The sequence below is a fragment of the Callorhinus ursinus genome, unplaced genomic scaffold, assembly GCF_003265705.2.
Source record: "Callorhinus ursinus isolate GAN/ISIS: 27379988/994484 unplaced genomic scaffold, GSC_fseal_2.0 scaffold94, whole genome shotgun sequence".
NCBI classification, from domain to species: domain Eukaryota; kingdom Metazoa; phylum Chordata; class Mammalia; order Carnivora; family Otariidae; genus Callorhinus; species Callorhinus ursinus.
In genome coordinates this window covers 1,283,113-1,306,894 of record NW_027397156.1, presented here as the reverse complement: position 1 = coordinate 1,306,894, position 23,782 = coordinate 1,283,113, and the positions used below count along the sequence as shown (strand labels likewise).

Sequence of the window (23,782 nt, the reverse complement as noted above, 5' to 3'; positions counted from 1 at the left end):
CAAGCCTTTGGCATGAATTCAGGGTGTCTCTTCAGGGAGTGCTCCACCCACCCTGGCTCACTTGAGCCACTGTCTCATCTTGTCTGGGAATTATAAGATTATGACAGCCATCATCTGAAGGAACTTCTGCTGGTGGCTCCAGGCCCCGTGTGTGTATGTGCGTGCGTGTGTGCGTGTGTGCGTCTGTGTGTGCGTGTGCGTGTCTGTGTGTGTGTATGTGCGTGCGTGTGTGCGTGCGTGTGTGCGTCTCTGTGTGTGTATGTGCGTGTGTGTGTGCGTGCGTGTGTGCGTGCGTGTGTGCGTGTGCATCTGTGTGTGCGTGTGTGTGTGTGTGTGTGTGTGTGTGTGTGTGTGAGTGAGTGAGACTCTCTTCCTCATCCCATTGCTTCCTTCTACCCTCTCCCCTGCCCTGTGGCCAACCAAGGCTGTGAGGAGGTGTGGCCTTTTTCTTAGGGATTTCCCAGTTTCCCTCCCTCAGTGCCTCAGTTTCTCTGTGTCCTGGGTTTCCTGTCACTTGAAGCTGCTTTGCCTCCTTTGTCTTTCCCTCTCACAGATATCCCCTTGCTCCCTGGCTCCCCACGCCGGCTGAGCCCCCGGGCAGTGGCCAGAGGGGGCCAGGGCCCCAAACATGGACAGCAGTACCTCAAGGTGCCGGGTCCTCAAGCCCCCAGCCAGCAGGGCAGTGCTGACAGAGAATCTGGCCCACCATCCGGTGGAGGGAGCTCCCGCAGCGGCTCGGTGAGTGCTGGGGTGGGGTAAAGGCTGGCCCTGCTGGGGGCCCCGAGGGAGCCTCTTGACTGGGGCACCCTCCAGCTGGGGGGCAGGTGTGTGTATTTATGTGTGTGTGTGTACGTGAAAGAGAGAGGGAGAGAGAAATAGGCCCAGGGTTTTTGTGAGGGCCTTTGCCTCTCCTCTGTCTCCAAGCCCCAGCCATGCTGGAGTCGCGTGGGCAGAGGACAGACAGAGAAGGGGAGGTGTGAGAGGCCGCGTGGTCCCACCTGTTGGTCTGCGGACTCCCTGGCTCCCTTCACAGGTCTGAGGACCCAGACCTCTGCTGGGACTGCTCTCCCCTGTGCCTGGCGCTTCATCTGGTTGCCCAGGTGACCTCTCAGGTGGCTGCAGAAGCAGATGGGTATCAAACCAGTAATAAACAGGGAAACGCCCACAGGGAGGGAGGCAGGTCCCTCTCCTGCTCCGCCTTGTTCTTTCCCCTCCTTTTCTCTCAACCTCCCACCTCCGGGCTGGCTGAGAGCAGAAGTCGGTCCCCCTGCTGCTGTCTCTGACAGGGTCCCTCCTGGTGGCTGCAGAGGAGGAGGAGGATGTGGGGCTGAGAGGGGCATAGTGCCGAGTGAACCCCTGTGGGCTGGGGCTGGGGTGGGCCTGGTGAGAAGAAATTGCCCTTTGTTCCAATGGATCCAGAGAACTTGCCAGTGAGTAATCTGTGTGTGTAAGTATGCGTGTGTTTGCAGGCCGGCCAGCGGAGCTGCAAGGAGATGGGTATGTGTGGGTGTGTTCCAGTGCATGTGGAGGGCTGTGTGTGTGTCAGAGTGCCCTGGGGTGCTGTGAGTGTGCCCAGATGTGCATGCAGGGGAGCTGGTGTGGGGGTGCTGTGTGTAGATGCTCTGTGTGTGTGTGCTCTGGTGGCTCTGGTGTGCAGGCACGTGCGGACGTACAGGGCTTTGCTGCTGCGTGTTCAGTCCGTGTGTGCAAGCGTCCGTGTGTGCATGGTTGCCAGAGCGGGTCTGAGGGCACTGGTGGCTGGGCTGTGGACAGGTGGGTGGAGGGCTGTGTATGCTGGGTGTGGCAGCAGAACGTAGACCACTCTGTCCTTTTACTGGGGGAGCTGGGGCCTCTGGGCCTGAGGGGCTTCCTAGTCCACCTCCCCGGGCCCAGAGCACAAGGTCAGCCTCCTCCGTCGCTCGCTCTTCCTCACCGGACCTCGCTTGTCCCTGTCCTGTTCTCTCTCCAGGTCATCAACAATTACCTGGATGCCAATGAGCCAGTGTCCTCGGAGGCCCGTCTGAGCCGCATGCACTTCCACGATAACCAGAGGAAGGTCGACTATGTGCTCGCCTACCATTACCGGAAACGTGGGGTGCATCCTGGCCTGGGCTCCCCTGGCCCGTCGCTGGCGATTGTCTCCAATGGGGAGACAGGCAAGGAACCTCATGCCGGGGGCCACGGTGACATTGAGCTGGGGCCACTCGATGCCCTGGAGGAGGAGAAGAAGGAGCAACGGGAGGAGTTTGAGCACAACCTGATGGAGGCTGGGCTGGAGCTTGAGAAGGACTTGGAGGTGAGGTTAGGCAGGTGGCAAAGGGCCGTGGGATGGGATGGCCCTGCAAGTTTGGGCCCCTGGTGATCGGTGTCATCTGCAGGGAGCATTGGCTTTTTTCTGGCAGGTGGCATTTTTTTTAATCTGGTGGGCAAACAGATTTTCTTGTTCAAAGACTTGAGGAAGAGTCTTGGTATAGCTGGTGCCTCTGCCTAGGGGATCCCAGGTAGTGGTGGTGTAGGGATGTGCCAATCTGTTCTGTGGATGTCAGCCTGATTAGAGATTGGAGGGAAGTCATTTCTTGCTGGTGCTCAAAGACCCCATCCCGTGGCCTTCTTCAAAGGTTTCCTTGAGATGAAGACCCAGATTGCCTGTTGAACTTTGGATCACATTCCTCTGTAGGGGATATACTTCACTAAGGAATGTGCTTGCCTGGGGCCCTCTGAGGGAGGTGATTCATTGGAAACTGAACATTGGACATGTTTTATCAACTTATGAGCGATATATGTTCTCACCACTGGTCAGTAGCAGCTTAAGGGAATCCATGGAAATCCATTTATCTCCGTATCCATCTGTCCATCCTTCCATCCATTCATTCGTCCATCGATCCATTTCTTCATATCACAGTGATCCTTTAAAGATGACCTGCCCTAACCATCCCTTCCATACTCATCTTCTACCCCTCCTACCCCCCCACACCTGCTCCAGCCCATTGGCCTTATCTTGGTTGTGTGTTGGTCACCCTTACCTCCGGGCCTTTGCACTGGTTGTCCCTGCTGCCTTGGGCACCCTTCCCCAGACCTGTGCATGCTTATTCCCTGACTTCAGACCTCTGGCTAAATGTCATCTCTTTCCAGACATCTTCCTGACCACCCTCACTATAGTACTCCCGCCCCTTCACTCTGTTCCTTGACCATGCTTTACTTTCCTTCATCACACTTAGCATTGCTACCTGAAACAACATGACAGATTTGACTTTTCAGCTCTGCACCAAGCAGCTTCATGAAGGCAGGGGTCTTGTTTGGTTCACTTCTATATCCCCAGCACCTAGGACAGAGTCTGAAGAATAAAGTAGTGTATTAGGCGCTTAGCAAGTGTTAGTTGAATAAATAAGTGATCTCCCTGAATCTCACGTTCCTCATCTGCAAAATAGTTAAATGCCCTGCTGGGCTGTAGTTTTACAGGCCCCTCAATAGTTGGGGCAATGAAAACATCTAGCACAATGTGTAATATGTAGTAGGTGCTCAATAAATGCTCATTAAGATTATTTTAAATAGAGTCATGCTGAGGGGTGTGGTGCCATTCTCATCTGTTTTCTAAGATTCAAGTTAATACTGTCCCCAAACTGGAAGGGACCCTCGGGTCATTCATCCATTTCTCTCACCCCAGGAAGGTTGGCATGTGGCTTGGCTCAGACCCTTGTCCTACTGACCTGTACTGCTTATCCAGACCCTCAACCTTGGAGTTGCTTCTTTCATTCTTTCCACCAATGTAGGGACATTGTGCTCTTTGAAGACTAATTGGGGCTCCCTTGCTCCCTTGATTTTCACTTTTTGAAACCCAGAGCTTACTTGGTGCCTCAAACTGGAGTCTGGTGGGAAGGTTTCTTGAGGTAGTGGTTTGTTTTGAGGACCAGACAAGGAGCTCTTGGCACTACTACTGTGGGAGGCTCAGTCCCCACACCTGTCTCTGGGTGTCAGGGAGCGGAGGCCTGGGCCTTGTTCAGCTCCTCAGTTGGGAAACAGCATCATGCTCAGGAGGGTGGACTCTGGAGCCCAGAGACAGATGTTCACATCCTGGGTCTGGCATCAACTAGCCTCACAATCTTGGGTGAATGACTTGCTCCTTTGGAGTCAAAGTTTCCATGTTTGTGTAAAGAGGATAGCAATACATTCTTCATTGGGTTGTTTGAAGATGAAAACAAGACAAGTGAGTTAAACACTTAGAACAGTAACAGTGCCTGTCACTGCTATTATTATTGTTTAGAGTTGCCAGATTTAGCAAATTCAAGATACCTAGTTACATTTAAATTTCAGATTAACAGCAAATAACTTTTTAGCAGACGTATGTCCCATGAAATATTTGGGACCTACTTAGATCCTTAAAAAAATTGTTTGTTGCTGATCTGAAATTCAAAGGTAACTGTCCTGGCAACTCTCTTTTTTTTTTTTTTTGAGACTTTATTCATTCATTTGACAGAGAGAGTGAGCACAAGCAGGGGGAGTGGCAGGCAGAGGGAGAGGGAGAAGCAGGCTCCCCGCTGAGCAGGGAGCCCGATGCAGGGACTTGATCCCAGGACCCCGGAATCATGACCTGAGCTGAAGGCAGTCGCTTAACCAATTGAGCCACCCAGGCGCCCCTCAGCCCTGTATTTTGAGCCCACTCGCGTTCTGCATGTGCATCTAACCCATTTTTCCTAATGGATGAGTGCTTTGCAGCCACTGCGGTTACCTGGTCACTTCCCTAAGGATGTTGGGCACCCACGTTGCCTCCAAGTGTGTGCCACCCCAACAAGATGGAGTAGGAATTGTCCCCTCCTTCTGGGCCAGCAGTCCTGGATCGTCTCTGGCTTACCCCCTACCCCAGCCTCCTGTTGGTGCTAAACACTGGCTGGCGATTCATCAGCTGGAGCCTCTGAGGGCCCGAGCAGCTCTTCTGGGGGCCTGTTGGGGCCGGCACAACTCTTATCTGTGTCAGGATGCTTGGTCTCTGCCTTGAGCAAAAGCCCGCAGCTGACACCTCACAGGAGTGAGGCCGCCGCTTGGCTGCATGGAGGGCAGGTGTAGTTGTCCCCACCTGCTCTGCTGTCCCTGCCCTGCTGGACTACACCGTCTTTTAGGCTCTGGTTTCAATTTGATTTTCAGATAAACGGAGAGGAAATGGGTTTCTATCAGAGACCCATTAAAAATTATTCATGTAGCCTTACAGATCAAAAGAACTTTGCATCCATCAAATCCTAACTGATTGAATCTCATAGGAATCATTTCCGACCCTGGTTGCTATCTGAGTGTGCTTGACACAGGATGATGATGGGTGCATACCTTCTATTTGGTCTTTCACTTTTTCATTCAGTGGGCATAGTTCCATGTATTACATTGTCCATGTTCATATTTTAAAGGCCATTTAGTATTTATCAGATGACTAAATGACAGTTTGCATATATGTTTTCTTATGTGTAGCCATTCAATTACAATTTCATTTAAAGACATCGCTGGAGATGCCTGTGGGCCTGTGGGTGGTAGAGACACCTGCCTCCTCACTGCCAATTTGGACACATGAGGGCGACCTGTCTGGAGATGGGCATCGCTGCTGAGTGGGAGGCGAATGTGAGCATTCGAGGGACTCACCCACCTCAGGCACCCACTCACCCACCACCAGATGGGGTTGTGGAGCGGGTGGGCTGAGCAAGGCCTTCTGTGGCACACCTCCTCCCAACCTCTCCCAAGCCCCCTGCCCTGACCCAGACAGTCGGAAGGACAGAGGCACAGACTCAGATGAACGAGGGGCACCAGGGGGATCCCAGAGCCAGGCGCAGTGCAGTGCACGTGGTGGGCCCGGGGCATGTGTGGACTTGGAGTGTAAAGGCCTTCTTCCCAACTCGCAGGCCCTGAAATTCCAGCAGGCATGGCCCACAATTTCATCTGTGTGGGCAGTTGGACCTTCCAAACTGGGAATGGAGGAGAGGGCATTGACGGGGGGGCTGGGGGCCCCCTTGCCCTGGGCTAGCTTTCCCGGGATTAGGGCACCAGAGAACCGATAGCAGAAGCTTCCTTTATTCAGCATGATCTGGCATCTCCAGCAGGTCCCTGGGCGGCTTTGGGCAGAGGCAGGCATGGAAGGGGCAGAGTGCCAGCTGGGAGGTGCCAGGGACCCATAGCTTTATTCAGGAGGCAGCGCTCCCCTCTCTGACTTGGTATCAGGTGGGAGCCCAGGACTGACCAAATCCCTTCCCTCTCTGCAGAGAGGAGACCTTCCCACAAGCCACAGGATGGCCCCGACACCTGACTATTTACCCTGTAGCGCTGGACATCTGGAATCTCAACCCAAATTACTATACTGAGCCAGAGAAAGAGGCTAGGGGACATCTGAGGTATATAGGACATCATGATCTCCCACGGGGGCTCATTTAGGGGAAAAAAATGTGGGCCAAATGTCTTCTCATTTTCTTAAAACCAGAGGCCATTGTTTCTTGACCTTTGTCATCACGGCCTGTTCCCACTTCCTTTTCATAAGGGCTTTTATACATCTGATTCAGCAGCTGGTAGGATCATGTGTCCTCCCAGGCCTCTGGATGTAGCTGGGGCGACTTTGGGAAATTGCTCTCTATCATTAATCTGTGGTTTTAGGGGAGGAAACCAACTTTCCTGATTGCCTTTTGTGCACCTGCTAACGTGGATTTGTGATCCATCAGTTAATCTCGTGAACCCCTGTCAGGTGCCTGTTACCCTCATGTCTCTAAGGAGGTGAGAGAGGCTAGCGTCTCCATCACAGGGATGTCTACAAAGTGATCCAGCTGGGATTTGAACTCCGTCTGAGCTTCTGGGGTCTTTGTCATACCAGGGCTGACAGCCAAGCCCTTGAGAGCACCTTCCTATTCCTCCTTCCCTGGGATTCTTAGGAGAGGCTCCAGGGAACACAGGGGAAGAGGCAAATGTGGATGTAACGACGCCCCGGTGCATGCCGGGTCTCGGCGGTGGCTGCTGTGTGCTCACGAGCGCGGGAGCTCGCGCACTGCTGACGACTTGGCTCGTGCTAATGGCTGAGGAAAACAGGCTGATCTCCCCCGGCTTTGCCTGTGTCCCTGTCCCGCGTGCCCCACCCTGACGCCATAGGCGGGAGCCTTCGGCTTCTCACCTGCCTCTCTTTCCTGCCCCCGAGGCACCTGCAAGGGACACAACAAAGGCAGCCCCGGCAACCCCTGCCCCTGGGACTGCACAGCTGAGCAGGGCAGAGCCTCCGCGGGGCTGGCTGGACCTCCCTTCCCTGGGGAGGCCTCTCTGCAGCCTGGGCGGGGGTACAGAGAGAAGGGAGGAAGTCAAGCTCCCCCCCCCAAACTGGGGACGTTTTTCCTCGTCCAAGGAGTTTAAAAAGTTAACACTCAGTATCCTCGCTCGATGCTAATGGCATCCCCACTGAGGTGGTCAGAGCGACTCTTGTCCCCTTGTCATAGGAAACCTAACTAAAACGCCTTGTCAGGCCGGTGAGGAGCCGGGCTGGATCTTGCAGCTGCTCCCCCTGTTCTCTTAAAACGACTGTCCAGGGGTGGCATTTTGTCTACACAGACCCCCACCTGGAGATGAGCAGTGTCTGGGTTGTGAAAGAGGTCGGGCAGCAGGTCTCGTGGAAGGAGGCCGAGGCTTTCTGCCGCTGGGGTGTGGCTCCCTCTCAGGTCCTTCATGCCTGGGGTCTTTCATCTATTGGCCAGGGCTTCTACAGCTCTCTAGGGTTCCTCAAAAGGGGCTGGAAGGAGTGTCCCACCCTACAGAGCAGAGGGCAAGGTGCCTGGCCTGGCTGAGGGCCCCCCCGCCTGGGCACCATAGGAGCTGGCCGTCTGTCCTGCTGGTTTTCTGTTACCAGGTGCAGCTGGTGAGGTATGAGAAAATGCAACCATGGGATATTAGAACTGGGAGGGCTTTGGATCATTTCTTTCACTTCTGTCAGAGAGCAGGGTCTATGGTTGAGAGAATGTGGCTTGTACAAGCCCATGTAGCTAGTTGATGTCTTAAGTAAATGAAATCTTGGTGATGGAAAGTCTGTGCTACAAGCAAGTCAAGAGGGCGAGCTTCCTTCTATTCGGTCCGTTGTCCTTGTAGCTGAGTTCCTATCTTCTTGCACAGCCGAGGTCCGACAGGTGCTCCTGGTCCCATTGCACCAGGCTCCGTGGCTGGTGCCTGTTCTCCTGTAATATGCCGTGCTGGTTGTTAAGTATTTTGAGTATCCCTTATGCTTTCCAAGGCTATTGGCATCAATCCCTGCATTTGGTGAAGAGAGGGTCAGGGGATAGTTTGTCTCTGTCCTGCTAATCATTCCCCTTCAGGGCAGTGCTAGAGGTTTTGGTGTCTGAGAGAGACACGTCGAGAGAGAAGGCCCTTTTCCAGTTGTCAGCTGGTAAGTTCGAGGTTTTTGCGGGCTTTCACCTCAGCTGGGCAGTCACCTCAGCTGTAAAGACACTCAAGGGATCAGCTCTGGGGGAGACCTGCTGGGCTCTGTTTCTGCTGCCCTCTCCTGCCTCTCATTGAGCAGATCTTTTTTTATTTTTAAGATTTTATTTATTTATTTGACAGAGTGAGCAAGGCAGAGAGAAGGAGCAGGGGGAGGGGCAGAGGGAGAGGGAGAAGCAGACTCCCCACTGAGCAAGGAGCCCATTGTGGAGTTCCATCCCAGGACCCTGGGATCATAACCCAAGCTGAAGGCAGATGCTTAACCGACTGAGCCACCCAGGTGCCCTCATTTAGCAGATCTTGACTGAACATTTGCAGGTGCCACACCCTGGGAGCTGATGACAGGTGTGACTAAGATGTGGTCCTTGCCTTCAGGGACCTCGTAGTCTATTAGGGGATGCTGACCTGACTTCAGATAGTCACCTAAAGTTGATCCTAAAGGTGCAGTAAGAGAGCATACTGGGAGAGTGACGGGACTCCCAGTCCTGCCTCTGCCTGGAAGCTCTTAGCTGGATCACCGTCCCCCTGCCTGCCGCGGATGCTCGGGTCCTGGCAGAAGTGAGCAGGCTGAGTCTTCTACTCTTACCAGGTCTCTGGGCAGGATTCACTCTCTGCACACTGAGCCGCTGGGGGATGCTGTGCTGGTTAGAAGGTTTAGCTCAAGCGGGTGTTGTATGTGGCAGGGTCTTTGAGCCTTTGAGATCTGGAGACACCCGGGAGTCATATCTGGTGCTTGGTAGGTGATGAGGATGGGCCTGAGGCTGCTTCAGCCTGAAGCGTCTCCTCACTGAAGACAGGATCTCTCTGTCACTCCAGGTCAGCTCATCGGGGTGCCTCAATACCTCCTATCTGATGACCCTGGGGCTATGAAGCAGCGTACAGGAGCTCTTAAAACCTTGGGGGTTCTGTGAATAGAATTCAGCGGCAGAATTTATAAGTTTGGATGGTAGAAAATTGTGCTTTATTTTCACCAACATTTAACTGGAACTTAGCAGTTACTTCACCTAAGGATATGGGCGCAAACCTACATTACTATGAGTTCCTGTGAGTTTGTTGCCGATAGAAATCACATAGATTCATATTGGATTATATAGTTGTTGCACAGATCTCCAAAAGCATGGATACTCATCATTACTTTGAAATTAAGACAATTTTGAGATATGCTGCCAGGTCTTGCTCTTTAATGTATTGATTAAGGCCGCAAGTATATGACTAGATCACGAGTTTAAATATTTTAGTAACCGTATTTCTATATACTTAGTTCCTCCTTATTCTGTATAATTATTTTACACATCTAAAAATATTCTAAGAAGAGGTCTATAGATTTCAGCTGACTGTCTTTGTGCTCCAGGGCCCCGAAAAGATCATGAATCCCTGCACATAACCCCTAAGACTTAGGAGAAGCCTCAGGCAGTGAGTAGTGGTCCCGCCTGGCTGCTGGGGAAAGGGAGATCCCATGGGGACGCCCACTGGCTACTCCTTGGAGTCTGGCTGGCTCAGAGAAGGTTCCTGAGGTGTCCTGAGGCAGGGGCCTAATTTGAGGGGCGTGCCAACTGAGCACACTTGTTACATCAGCTGAGCCCGTACACGCTGCTGCCCCTGCTACTTTGGGCCTGCCTGGCTAATTGCATCCAGAAGCATGGGCTTTAGTCCATGATATGCTTGACCCCAAGAAGGACACGGAGAGGAAAGAGGGTTGGGCTGAGACCTGGGTTCTAGGTCCTGTTCTGCCACCCACTGGCTGCTTTCTGGACCTTGACTACCCCATCTGGAAAAGGAGAAGCTTGGACATCATCAGGGATTCTCGGACTGTGTACTTGAGAGTCCTAGCTTCCTGTGACTTACACTGATGTTGTCAGTGCTACAATAAAACTTGATACTGTTTTCTCATTTAACTGGAAAATTGCAGTGATAAAGATAATTTTCTCAATTTAAAATTGCTCTTAGGGGCGCCTGGATGGCTCAGTCGGTTGCGTCTACTCTTGATTTTGGCTCAGGTCATGATCTCAGGGTCGTGAGATCCAGCCCCACGTTGGGCTCTGTGCTGGCTGTGGAACCTGCTTAAGATTCTCTCTCTCTCCCTCTGCCCCTCCTCTCCCCCCCCAAAATGGTTTTTTTTCCTTAAACCTTTGGAGGCTGGTCTGCCAGGAAGTACTTGCTGAAGGCAAAGGAAATGGATGAGAAGTACAAGAATACTAATGGGAAAACTTAGAATTGGCCAGTCATATTTAGTTTTGCAACTTAATTTTGGTTGTGGTTTTCTGTTGTCTATCCTGTGAGATCTTCCACTAAAATTTGTCTTTGTTTGAATGTTGGGATTAAGCATGCTGGTATTCGAAGGACTTTGTAAAGAGTTCTGCAAAAACATGATGACCTGGAGGTGTTCTAGGAGCTCTTGTGGTTTTCAGGGCCCGTGCCTGCTTGGGCAGTTGTGAGTGTATGGCACCTGGGGATCATTCTGCTAAGAAGGCTGACCTTTGTTCTGGATGAACAGAGGGCGAGTGGATTTGTGAGTCTGAGTGGGGTGATGGCTCTCCCCCAGGGGAGATAGTGCTCATGTTTCCTTCAGGCCACAAACAAAAGCTATAGTGGCCCTGAGGTGTTCTCAGCCTTCCCTGTTCTGTGCACCATGACCGTGAGGAGGACAGACTGACAGTACTTTGGAAGCAAAAGGAAGAAGAGCTGGCAGCATTGTTTAGCCGTGTCACCGTCTTCTGAAGTGGACAGTGCCCTGTGGAGACCCCATCCCTCTTGACCTGGAGCTCAGCTAAGGCAAGAGTGTTGTGAATCTCCCCAGCAGGATTCATGGAGATTGCCATTTATGGCGTGATGGCTCCCAGGAAGCCCTGGGTGGGTTCTGATGGCTTCCAGAATGTGTTCACCATCCGTTGAACATCGCAGGTTTGGGGGTCTCATCTGCTGCAGACCAGCCCACCATGGATAGCAGCCAGACTCTGTGTCCAGCTCAGCAGTCCAGGGGGCCGGGTGCCCACCAGCATTCTTATAATTATCTTGTTGAGTTTCCACTCGGGGATCCATCCATTGCTGTCAGGTGTCAAACGGTAGAGTATTTCTGGCTGTGAATGTCGTAGCTAAAGCTGTGTTTCCCCCTACTCTCTGAACTCGTCCAGCCCAGGGAACTTACACTTAGCTCATGCACAGGCCCTTGGAGGGTCGAGGCTTCCCAGGCTGCAGAGAGGGCCTGTGGCGTTTTAGCACCTTTTTAAGGAACAGGAAGTCATAAGGAGTGGAATTTGATGGGCATGCTGTTCTGTTGTGTTTTCTTTGTCAAGTGCAGACGGAGGAACCCCAAAGGGTTTGGAGCTGAAGCCCCGGGGCCCTAAGAACTTGTGTGGGTTTGCTGCTGGCTCCCTGCACACACCACCCACCCCTCGTTACACGTTGTGTGTGTTGCTATGTACTGTTCTCACCGTGCACCATGCGGTTGGAGGGGGTGCATTCGGACCAGCTCACGCCATGGTCTGTGAGCAAGGTCTGGGAGTTCCAGCTCTGCTAGTGGTGCGTTTTAGAAAACCAGTGGCTATTGGTAGGAGTTACTTCCTGCAGGTCCCCTGGACTTGCCCAGCAGCAGAATGTAGTGGACTTGCCCAGCAGCAGAATGTAGTGGGAAGAACTTCGTGTGTAGAGGGCAACGAGCAGGATTCACTGCCATGTGCTTTTGTGCAAGTTTGTCAGCCATGCTGGGTCGGTTTTCTTATCTGAGGCCTGTAGCCAGCACCTTCCACTGTTGAAAATACTTCATAAACTTCAGAAAATGAAGTGTCCTTGTTTTCACAGTTCTTTATAGGAATGGTGTGGGGTTTCCTCTTTGCCTTGGGTTTTCTTTGCCATTGGGCCTGAGTTGGCTCTCCCACCTGTCCATGCTTTGCTTTAATTTTCCAATTTTTTAACCGCCCTGTGAGCTGAGTTGAATCCCCCCTCTATGTTCTGAATGAATGAAAATGCCTATTCTGTGGATTAGGCACCCCCAAAGGGAGGAGGAGGTGCAGGGAGTTTACTGTCTAGCTGGGAGATGAGATAGACTCATGAGGGCACGTGTACTGACTGCTTCTTTTCTGGGTCAGAAAGTCTCACCATTTCAGTTTTCTGAATACCATGATGGTGATTTTTGAATACCACTGCTTACCTGTTGCAGGATTTTCAGGATTGCCATTTACTATCTATACTGTTATTTATTGAATATTTTTGCTAAATTGGCTCACTTTTTAAGTTTAAATTCATCTTAAAAGGAAATATATTGTTATAAATGGAGAACCGTTATCACTGGCCAACAAATAGAGAATAATGCAAAAATAAACCACACCAGAAACAAAATAACCTTATTAATTCCTGGCTGGACATGGCTGGCTGCAGAAGATCTCAGGCTGGAGGGCCTGCTCCCTCTTGCTTGAGAAAGGAGGCTTCGCTAGTGTCAGAGAGGTTAAAGGTATATTGGCATCTAACGGAGACTTTATCTTTGCAGGATAATTGGAAAGGGGTTAACTTTTGAACTATTTAAAAATGCTATTTAAAAAAAAAGATTTATTTATTTTAGAGAGAGAGACAGTGCATGCATGTGCACATGTGAGTGGGGGGAGGGGCAGAGGGAGAGAATCTTCAAGCAGACTCCCTGCTGAGCGCAGAGCCCAACATGGGGCTCCATCTCACGACCCTGAGATCATGACCTGAGCCGAAACCAAGAGTCAGAGGCTTAACTGACTGAGCCCCCTGGGCGCCCCTAAACATGCTGTTTGATACACTGTTGTATCTGTCTGTTATCTGATGCTCCTTGTTCCGAACTTGGGCAACATCACAGAAGCGCTTAGTATACCCTATGAGCTTCACTTGTCCCTGGATAGACTGCAGACTTCGAGAACAGGGATTGTGTTTTCTGCTTTATTTCTTCGTACTTCGTACTTCTTCTGGCACATAGTAAATACTCAACTGTGTTTGTTGAATTGATTCAAAGCATAATTTGTAGCAAAGACAGTATACTGTAGCGTCAAGGGGAGGGAGAGATCTGTAAGAGTTGGGCTTGGCAGGGAAGGCTTTCCAGAGGTGGGCCTCTCACAGCCACCTGGAACCTGTCCCTTCGCGGCTCCTCATGAGCCCTCTCCCGTTCTTCCTTCTCCTTCTTGGTTCCCTCACCTCCTTCTCCAACCAGGGAAGAGAATACCACATAAGCTGCTTCCCCTCAGAGCCGCTTACCCTGAGGAGAAGGCTGAGGGGCGCAAAGACCAGGTTGAGGGGTGGGAGGGGTGGGGGGGAGGGGGAGGAAGGGGAGAGGTTGGGGGAGGGAGAGCTGGGCAGTCAGGAGAACTGCAGGCTGGGCCTGAGCTCTTACAGGCTGCCCTCAGGTCCAGCACTAAGGGGAGTCTGGTGCCCTAGGGGTTGTCAGCTGTCCTGTTGTGTCATTCCATCTTCCGTCCTCTCTAGCTGCTTCCCCTTCTTCTTTCTGTCAGCACTGTCTAGCTCTGCACTGGTGGGCAGACCCCCGGCCCCAAAGACCACTATGGTGAAGCACTTAGTGGCGGTTGCGTTTATGCAAGGCTGGTCTCTGTGGTGGGATTATTCAGTCCCCCAGAAAAAGACGCAGACACCATTTTCACGGGTCCGGGTGACCCATGGCTGTGCCCCGAAGGGCCCTCTGGCATTGGGACCCTACTTTCCTCCATCCCTAGTAGTCCCGGTGTTGCGGGGGCGGGGGGTACCTGTTCTCTCCCTCCTACCATGGGAATCTGGACCCTTCCCTCCCTGAGCATCTTACTGCTGCTTTCCAAGTTCCTAGGAATGGCCACAGTTATTTCTACTGTGCTCAGTACATCCAGTAACTCATTCAATTCTGATAACAACCCTCTGAAGTATTTATTACTACTGTCCCTCTTGTAGATAAGAGCTGAGGTTACCCAACTTGGTCAGGGTCAATCCACTGGTGTCAGGAAGGGATTCAGACAGACCCTGAGTCTGAGCTCTCAGCCACTGTGGTGTCCCATCTCTCCAGGGATAATGCTTCTGTCACCTGAACCTGGTGTGGGGAAGGGATAGCCTTATTCTCACCATTGGGCTTGCCAGCAGTTAAAGTAGGTTCAGGAGAGGAGAAAGCAGCCTCTGAACTTGAGAATATTCTCTGCTTACCTCTTTGTTCCCTGTGGTGCACACCTGTCTTCCCTCCTATCTCTGTGCGAGGTCATGGGTTGGGGAATTGTTGCACCCCACAGATAACTTTTAATTACAAGGTTTGTACTTTGTGTTTGTGGCAAGAATCAATCCGCTCAGGATGGGCCCTGAGACCATTAGATGGGTGTGGAGCCAGCAGGCAGGGACGAGAGGCAGCAGGGTTGCCCAGGAAGCAGGGGGGACACGGCAAGAACTGGAGAGCGCACAGGTCCGAAGCTGCTTGGGACCCCAGTAGGGAGGGCAGTGAGCCAGGGTGGAAGGTCAGCTCCCCTGGAGAGCAGGGCTGGGATGATCCCCAGGTGTGTGTACTACCTTTTCTTGCCTTCAGGCAGCAAAGTGGGTATGGGGGGCCAGGTGGCGTTGGTCTTGAGCGTGCTCAGCGTTCCTTCTGTGTGGCTTCTCCCCGTCTGGTTTTCCCATCGCTCCACATCCTCTGTGTGGACTCTTGGGTCTTTCCTTCAGACCCTTCACGTCACCCTGCTTTGTAGCATCTGTACTTTAATGGGGATCAAAGCTTCAGGCTTTTGGGCACCAGCAGGTGGAGCAGGGCTCTGGAAATCACACCATACTGGCTCTTTCTTTTTCCAAGAACCATGGCCCCACACAGGCCTCCCTCCTGCCTTTCCCCCAGCTGTCATAAGCCGCTTACCTTAGAGCCTAATGCTGTAACAGCCAGGCGACATTTGGGATGGAATGCCCTTAAGTGCAAAGGCTTCTCCTCTGATCTGGGTTGAGGACGTGGTCAGTACATCTGGAGGAGCGGGTCAGTGTTTAATGAAGGAAACAGAAGACAGACGGTCCTTCAGGGTCATGCATGATGATCCCTGTACACGTGCAGGGTTATTCCATGTGTGGCTACTTATGGAGGGGGAGTGGTTAATCTGCTCATGGCCTCCTGCGTTCTGGGTCATTCCCTCCTGCTGTTACGATGCTCAGGAAATGGAAGCTAATTCAGCCATTAATCCTAGCCTAAGCCAAGCTGAATCGGACAGATACGCTGAGGTCTTCCTCCCTCAAATGCAGAGTGGCATGCCCTCCAGGACCAAAGAGCTGTGGCTTACCCACGCCGCCCCTCATCTTAACTGGTTTGGGTAATTGCCAGCTGCCCAGACCTTGTCTGCATATGTACATAGGTACACATCCTAACTGTTCTGCTGTGACGATTGGAACCAAGGGGAACAGGGCCGGAAGGTTTCCTGAAGGAGAAGGTTTTGATGTAAGTGAGGCTGGAACGCCAGACTGAATCTGAATCCCAGCTCAGCCACCAGGTGATGTCTAAGCTTGGGTGAATCGTATGACATCTCCTGTCCCTTCAGTTTTCTCAGTGGATCTCTTTGAATTGTTTCGAGGAAACATCTGACACATGGTGGATACTTAATATTGGTCCAGGACATAAGTGATTCAGTTTTGGTTGCTATTCTAGTTCCTTAATCTCAGATCCGGAGATCTCTAAAGCACTTTTGTCTTTTTCTGGCCTCTAGGCTGACCTGTCTATAAATGAGGTGCGGTCTCCCATCCAAGTGATGCCCATCTCCCTCCTGGTCTGGCTTCATGGACCAGCAGCAGATTGTGACACCTACCTGTTGTCACATGCCCTGGGGAGCCCCTCTTTAGAAGGCTTTTTTTTTTCTTTTCTTCTTTCTGGGGTCTCTGGGAAGCTCTCTCAAATACCTTACCAGGCTGACTGGTCACTTGCCTGGAATCAGAGACACCTTTGCCTCCCTAGGTCTTCAATCTTTGTGTCTTGGTTTGAGCTGGCAGTCTCGCCCGTTACACTGAATTCCGGATTTTAAAATCCTCATTGGGCCTGAAGTGTTTTCATGTCACTTGTTACAGTAAGTCCCTTTTCAAAGTGAATAATCAGTGTCATTGATCTGCTTTCTAAACCTGGACTGTCACATCTCATATTTGTTTGAAGGGAGGCACTCCCGTACCTTTTTCCCCGTGCTTTGGTGGGAAATGCTATTCTGTTCAACTCTAAGCACATTCTGGCCTATGAACCTGCAGGAGGAAGAGGGAGTATAAACCGGCTCTCTTGTTTGCTGGTGCGGTATTGGAAAACTCAAGAGGGAAGTTCTTCTTGGGGTCTAACCTAACTCCCTCCAGGGCAACCACCTGTTGGTAAAGGAGCAGATCAGATGGCATGCATTTGATTGGCCCCGCTGGGTCTCATGTACCTGGGGATTTGTCTCCAGAGCCTCATTTTGAGCTCCCATGTCCTAGGCAATGGAGCCAGTGGGAGGACTGGAAAATATCTTCTTTATGGGCCTGAGGAGGAGGGAGTCTGGCAATTTGCAGATTGGGGCTCTTTTTCCAGCATCGTTTCAGACTCAGGAGAGTCATGTGACTTTTCCCAGATCTTGCATTTCAGTGTTTGTGGCTGGTTTGGGTTCCTCCATTTCTGTCTCCCGTGGCATCGATAAACAGGCCAGCTTAGTGTTTTCTGCAGAGTCACATTCTCCTTGGTGGGCTGCATGAGACGTCTGCAGGTCATCTTATTCTGCAGGCTTCCTGTGCCCCGTGTCCTTCAAACATCTTCCCAGAGACTTCTCCATCACTTCACATAATATGTCCCTATGCTTCGTAGTGACAAGGTTCTTTCTAGAGTCTGACTTGAACCTCTCTTGCTGCCATCGCAAGCCCTTGGTCCACCTCTAGAGAGGCCAAGAACAGCTGTTGCGGCCCCGCCCCTGTTCCTTCCTTGTTCTTGTTGGGATATCACCTCCGTGCATCCAGCTCGTGAATCCCCCAGCAATTTCTTTGTCACTAGATCACATTGCAAGCTCCTGTCCAAATGCTGTCTGGCCGCTTCCTGTTCCAGGCATCTCCCTCCCACCTGAGTATTTGTGTTTCAGATTATTTATCCCCAGATGCAATGGCCACATTTTTCCAGGTTGAATCTGCTTGTTGTTACTTCCTGCCTGGGTCTGCTAACATCTCCAGGTCCCTTTTGCAGCCTCCGCTTGCTGGGCGGTGTGCAGACCGAATGGAGCGAGCAGGACGGGGAGAGCCTGTTCTCCTGCTGAGAGGGGCCCCACCCCTCTGAAGTTAAGGCCTTCCCCAGGAGGACATCTGAACTGATGAGCACAGAAAGCCATCAAATGCTGCCAGTAGGGGGACGACCTACGTGGAAACCTGTCCCAGCTGTTCGGCTTTCTCGTAGTCTCCTGAGCCGAGAACAAGGGGATGCCTTCCTGCCCTCTTGGCCTTGGCTCTGTCCGAACAGCCATCACCAATTCTAATTAAATACTCCACAGATGAAGCCACCCGGCCAGTGAAGGGGGTTGGGGCCATTTCCTGTCCAGGGAGGGGGCCGGGCCAGGATGGCAGGGCCACACAAGTTAAATGCAGAGGGAGAGCAAATGCTCCCCCTGTTTTTTCTTCTTTTGGAAAAGGAAGGTTTTATTTCATTTTAGTTTTTCCTCTTTTATTTTATCGTAAGCCCCGATGACTCAGAACGTCAGAGTTGCAAGGGACCTTTGAGAGTCTTTAATGCTCATCTCATTTTACACATGGAGGCCCATGGAAGTTTGGTAACTTTCTGCAATTCCCACAAGCTTTATAAATGGTCCCCTGCCCTCTCGATGGGTGCTGAGTATTAGGGGTGGAAAGTTAAAGTCTCTCGAGACTAGGAGACGCTCAGCAACAGATGCCTGTCCAAACAAGCCTGTCTTCCCCCTGCTGTTCTTTCCTCATGCTTCCCCTTGACCCAGAGCTAGAAGGCGAAGTCGGGTGCCACGGTGGTACCTCTCTAGCCTCCTGGGGCTCTTGGTTGACCTTGATTAAGTTGAGGTCCAGGGGCGTGAATGCGGGGGAGTCGGATGCTGCTCCCAAGAGCCAGAGCGTGGCACAACCCGAGTGGCAGGGGGAAGCCTTAATGACAGAACTCCTCGTGCATCCTGCCCCCCCCCCCCCCCCCCCCCCCCCCCCCCCGCCCTGGTTCTCTTTCTCCCTATCCCAGCACAGCTTCTGAGTTTTGAACGTGATGCTCTTTAGGAGGCTTCCTTAGAAGATGCTGATGAATTTGGAGTGATTTTAAATTTCATCTGGGGAAATAAACAGCTGCAGCTTGAAACACAAACACACACATTTGTGCTGCTGTGTCCCCCCCACCCCCCAGCCATCTAGGAAAAGCGAACACACCCAAACCACGTAGAAACACAGAAACCTGTGTGGATGGGCTGGATGAGCGCAGCAAAGGGAAAGGGATGCGCCGTCCTGCGGACTGGCATGTATTGCGCCAGGAGGTCGCGTGGTCTTAAGAACGTGCGTCTGGACTCCTAGAGACCTTTGCATCCCTGGTTTGTGGGAACTCCTCGCAAGACAGGGCTGTCTCTCTTCTGAAAACCTTCTGCTCCCTGAGGGAAGGGGGAGGAGAAAGGGGCCAAGCATTTGTGGTCACCTGAGTACACACCGGACTCATACTCTCTTCAAGCTGTTGTGAAAGTTTTCCAATTTTATGGAAACTGAGGTTTTTGGAGATGGAGCTCCGTTTGAGAGCCCTGCACTTTCCAGGCCACTGTGCTGCCAGCAGGGTCCCCTGGCGTCTGTGGCCCTTCCTGACTAAGGATCTTGGAATCCCTAGTCTTTGAGGGACCATGTGATTTTGCGGGATAGCTGCGAACCTATGACATGCATCTGTTTCCTCTGAAGATGGAAGTCATGCGATTTGGCTATTTGGCTGAGTTGTTAGAATTCCTAATAACATGAAGTCTGTAGTCCTCTGAGCTGTGATCAGGGATGACTATTAAAGCGGTATTTGCTGGCCTCTGAGCTGGAAGCACCATCCAGAGGGGTTGTTCTCATTAGTCTACTGTGCATCTACCATGCCTGGGCACTTGCTGGGCTGAACGCAGAACCCCAGCTCAGGCAGACAGCAGGGAGGGTCTCTCCCACCTTAGAGACAGCCAGCTTTTTGGCTGCAGCTTGGTTTTACATCCCCCCACCCCCTTTTTTTTTTGCCTTTAGGAACCCCTCTTTCAACTCTGTTACCCCTCAGTTATGACCTGCTCACTCTGCCTCTTCATAGCCAGGCTTAAACTTCCCGTTGAAGTGTAACATATATCAGAAAAGCATAAGTGTATAAAGTGTAAGTGTGTAACCAAGTGGATACATGTGTGTAACTGCCACCCAGATGAAGAAATAGAATATTTCCAGGGCGCCTGGGTGGCTCAGATGGTTGGGCGTCTGCCTTCGGCTTGGGTTGTGGTCCCGGGGTCCTGGGATCGAGTCCCGAGTCGGGCTCCCTGCTCCTTGGGAGCCTACTTCTCCCTCTTCCTCTCTCTCTCTGTCTGTCTTTCATGAATAAATAAATAAAATCTTAGAACAAAAAAAAGAAAAAGAAATAGAATATTTCCAGCCCTCCAAAAGCCCCGTTGGGCTTCTGCCTGATCATGGGCCCCTGTTCAAAGGTCATAATATCCTACTAGCTTCATGCATGAGTATTGCCTATTTCTGAATCATTCAGAATAAATGGAATCACTCAGTATATACTTAGTTCCTGGCTGTTGTTGTTGTTGTTGTTAAACATTATGTGTGTGAGATTCATCTATATTGTGTATAGTGGTGGTTTATTCATTGCTATAAAGGTATTTATTTTATTGTTTGAGTGTACCACAATTTACTTATTCATTCTACTGTCAGTGGATGTTAGGGTTGTTTCCTGCTTTAGGCTATGAATAGTGTCGCTTTGACTGTTCTTTTTCTTTTTTTCAGTCAACTTCAATTTTTTTTTTTTTTCATCACTGAAGAATAAAAAAAAATTTTTTTTTTCTATCATATAGAGGTAGGCCATTGTTGGGATTGAATTAAAGAACATTTAAAATTATCTCAATCATTGTGATGGTCTATTAATTGAATATCTTATCACGGGGATCTATCAACTTTTTTTTCTTTCTTTTTATTAACATATAATATATTATTTGTTTCAGGGGTACAGGTCTGTGATTCATTAGTCTTACACAATTCACAGCACTCACCATAGCACATACCCTCCCCAATGTCCATCACCCAGCCACCCCATCCCTCCCATCCGCCTCCACTCTGGCAACCCTCAGTTTGTTTCCTGAGGTTAAGAGTCTCTTATGGTTTGTCTCCCTCTCTGGTTTCACCTTGTTTCATTTTTCCCTCCCTTCCCCTATGATCCTCTGTCTTGTTTCTCAAATTCCACATATCCGTGAGATCATATGATATTTGTTTTTCTCTGATTGACTTATTTCGCTTAGCATAATACCCTCTAGTTCCATCCATGTTGTTGCAAATGGCAAGATTTCATTTTTTTGATGGCTGCATAATATTCCATTGTGTGTGTGTATGTGTGTATCACATTTTCTTTATCCATTCATCTGTTGATGGACATCTAGGCTCTTTCCATAGTTTGGCTATTGTGGACATAGCTGCTATAAACATTGGGGTGCAGGTGCCCCTTCAGATCACTATATTTGTGTCTTTGGGGTAAATACCCAGTAGTGCAATTGCTGGGTTGTACGGTAGCTCTATTTTCAACTTTTTGAGGAACGTCCATACTGTTTTCCAGAGTGGCTGCACCAGCTTGCATTCCCACCAACAGTGCAGGAGGGTTCCCCTTTCTCTGCATCCTCGCCGACATCTGTCGCTTCCTGACTTGTTAATTTTAGCCATTCTGACTGGTGTGAGGTGGTATCTCATTGAGGTTTTGATTTGTATTTCCCTGATGCTGAGTGATATTGAGCACTTTTTCTGTTGGCCATTTGGATGTCTTCTTTGCAGAAATGTCTGTTCATGGCTTTGACTGTTTTTTTTTTTTTGCAAATATTTTGGTGAAGCACTTCTGATGGGTATATACTTTGGGGGGGAAGTGCTATGTCATATGGTATATGTATGTTTGCTTAGCTTTAGTAGACACAACTGACCAGTTTCCGAAGTTTTTGTATCAATTTATACTCTCCATGAGCAGTGTATTAGAGTTCCAGTTTCTCCACATACTTGACAACAGTTGGTATTGTCAGTCATTTTAATGTTAGCCATTCTGGTGACATCTGTAGTGGTATCTCAGTGTGGTTTTAATCTTCATTCTCTGATGGCTAATGAGATGAAAACTTTTTCATATGTATTGTTTTTTTCCCCCAGCCATTTGGATATCCTCTTTTGTGAAGTGCTTCTTCATGCCTTTTGACCTTTTTAAAAGATGTGTTGTCTGCCCTTTCCTCATTGATTTGAAGGAGTTCTTCATGTATTCTTGGTACAGGTCTTGTACTGAGTATCTGTTTTCTAAATATCTTTTTTCCAGTCTGTGGTTTTCCTTTCACTCTTTGTGTCTTTTGGTGGAGAGAGGTTCTTAACTTTATTCTAGTCCAATCTATCGATTTTTTTCTTATGATTAGTGCTTTTTGTGCTCTGTTTAAGAAATCATCCCCTATATGGTACAAGTAATGAATATCTTCTTTAATGTTATCTCCCAGAACTTTATTGATTAACACTTCACATTTGGACTACAGTCCGCATAGAATTGATTTTTTTCTTGCATGTGTGGCATGGTGTGATTTGAGATTAATTTTTTCCCCCACGTGGATGCCTGATTGCCCCAACAGCATTTATTGAAAGAATCATCCTTCTCTATGGCTCTGCAGTGTTCCATGTCATTAAACATGTGTGTGGGGCTGCTTCTGGATTCTCTATTTTATTCTTTGGGTCTGTCTGACCACCTTTGCTCTAATAACTCATTATTTTAATCACTGCACTTTATATTAAGTATCTCATAGACTTTCAAAGTTTTTTTTTTTTTTTTTAACTATTTCCATTTTTTATCTTAGGCAAGCTCCTTTAGTCTGCCTTCCATTCCCACCACTCTGCCCCAAATGCCCTTGTAGAGATGAGCATTGCTGTCTGGTTGGTGCTAAAACCTAACAGAGATATTTTAGTTCTCAACTTCCCTACCCTTATAGCAACATCCAGCACAGCTGACCATTCCTTCCTGTTTGAAACACCATCTAACCTGATGCCACGCTCTCCTGATTTCCCTCCTACTTCTCTGACCACCTCCTCTAAGTCTTCCTGGCTGAGTTATTCTGCTGGGTTATTATTTTAAATGTTGGGCTGCTTTGAGTCTTGTTTCTAGGCTCCCTTCTCTCATTTTACAGTTACTCCCAAGATGATTTATTTCCAACATTTCTGCTGCCATCTTCATGGTAAGAGAGCTCCTAAATTTATATCTCCACTTAGAATTTTCTTTAGAGCTTGAAATCATGGATCATCTCTATCAGAGTTTTTTTCTCAGTAGTTCACTTACTAAATTATTATTTTAACCCAGGATTTAAAAAAAAAAGATTTATTATTTATTTGAGAAAGAGAGGAGGGGCAGAGGGAGAGGGGACAAGAAGACTCCGTGCTGAATACAGAGCCCAACATGGGGCTTGATCTCACGATCCTGAGATCATGACCTGAGCTGAAATCAAGAGTCGAACGCTTAACCAAGTGAGCCGCTCAGGCACCTTAGGAATATGTTTCTTTGTATGGTTTTATTCATGGTTGCTTGAGGGATTACAGTAGATATGTTTATGTTTTCACTGTCTACTCAGAAGCAGTATTTTACCACTTCAAGGGGAGTGTAGAAACCTTATCATCTCATAAGTCCCTTTACCCTTCCTGCTTTGTCTCATTGTTTTCTTATGTAATACAGTTACATAAATTGAAAAACCGATCAGAAACATTATCATTTTTATTTTTAACTACTAAACACATTTTTTAAAAATCAAGAAGAGAAGAGTGGTATATTTCATTCACTCAGATATTTACCATTTTTGTGGCTGTTTCTTCATTCGTAATGTTCTAAGTTTCCTTTTGGTGTCATTTCTGCCTTCTGTCTGAAGAATTTCCTTTACAAGTGCTTTTACAGCTAGTGTGTTGGCAATAAATTATCTTAGTTTTCCTTCATCTGAGAAGGCTTTATTTTAACCTTCATTCATGAATGATATTTTCATAGGATATAGAATTCCGGGTTGATGATTCTTTTCTTTTCACACTTGCAAGATGTTATTCTTCTGTCTTCTGGGCCTTCTGTTTCCTGATGAGAAATCTGTACTCATTCACATCATTGTTTCCTGTTTATCTCTGGTGGTTTTTTTTCTTTGTCTTTAGTTTTGTTAACAGTTTGATTACATGTCTGGGTATGGATTTCTTTGGGTTTACCTAT

At 49.5% G+C, this 23,782-nt stretch overlaps 1 protein-coding gene across 1 annotated transcript in view; it reads left to right on the top strand.

The window, feature by feature from the left end:
* Nucleotides 1-23,782, top strand: part of ANO2 (anoctamin 2) — a 379,342-nt gene that overhangs the window by 25,699 nt on the left and 329,861 nt on the right. The window contains exons 2-3 of the mRNA XM_073888754.1: nucleotides 554-738; nucleotides 1,970-2,296. Coding sequence (XP_073744855.1) covers nucleotides 554-738; nucleotides 1,970-2,296 — 512 coding nt within the window. The remainder of the gene's footprint in view (nucleotides 1-553; nucleotides 739-1,969; nucleotides 2,297-23,782) is intronic.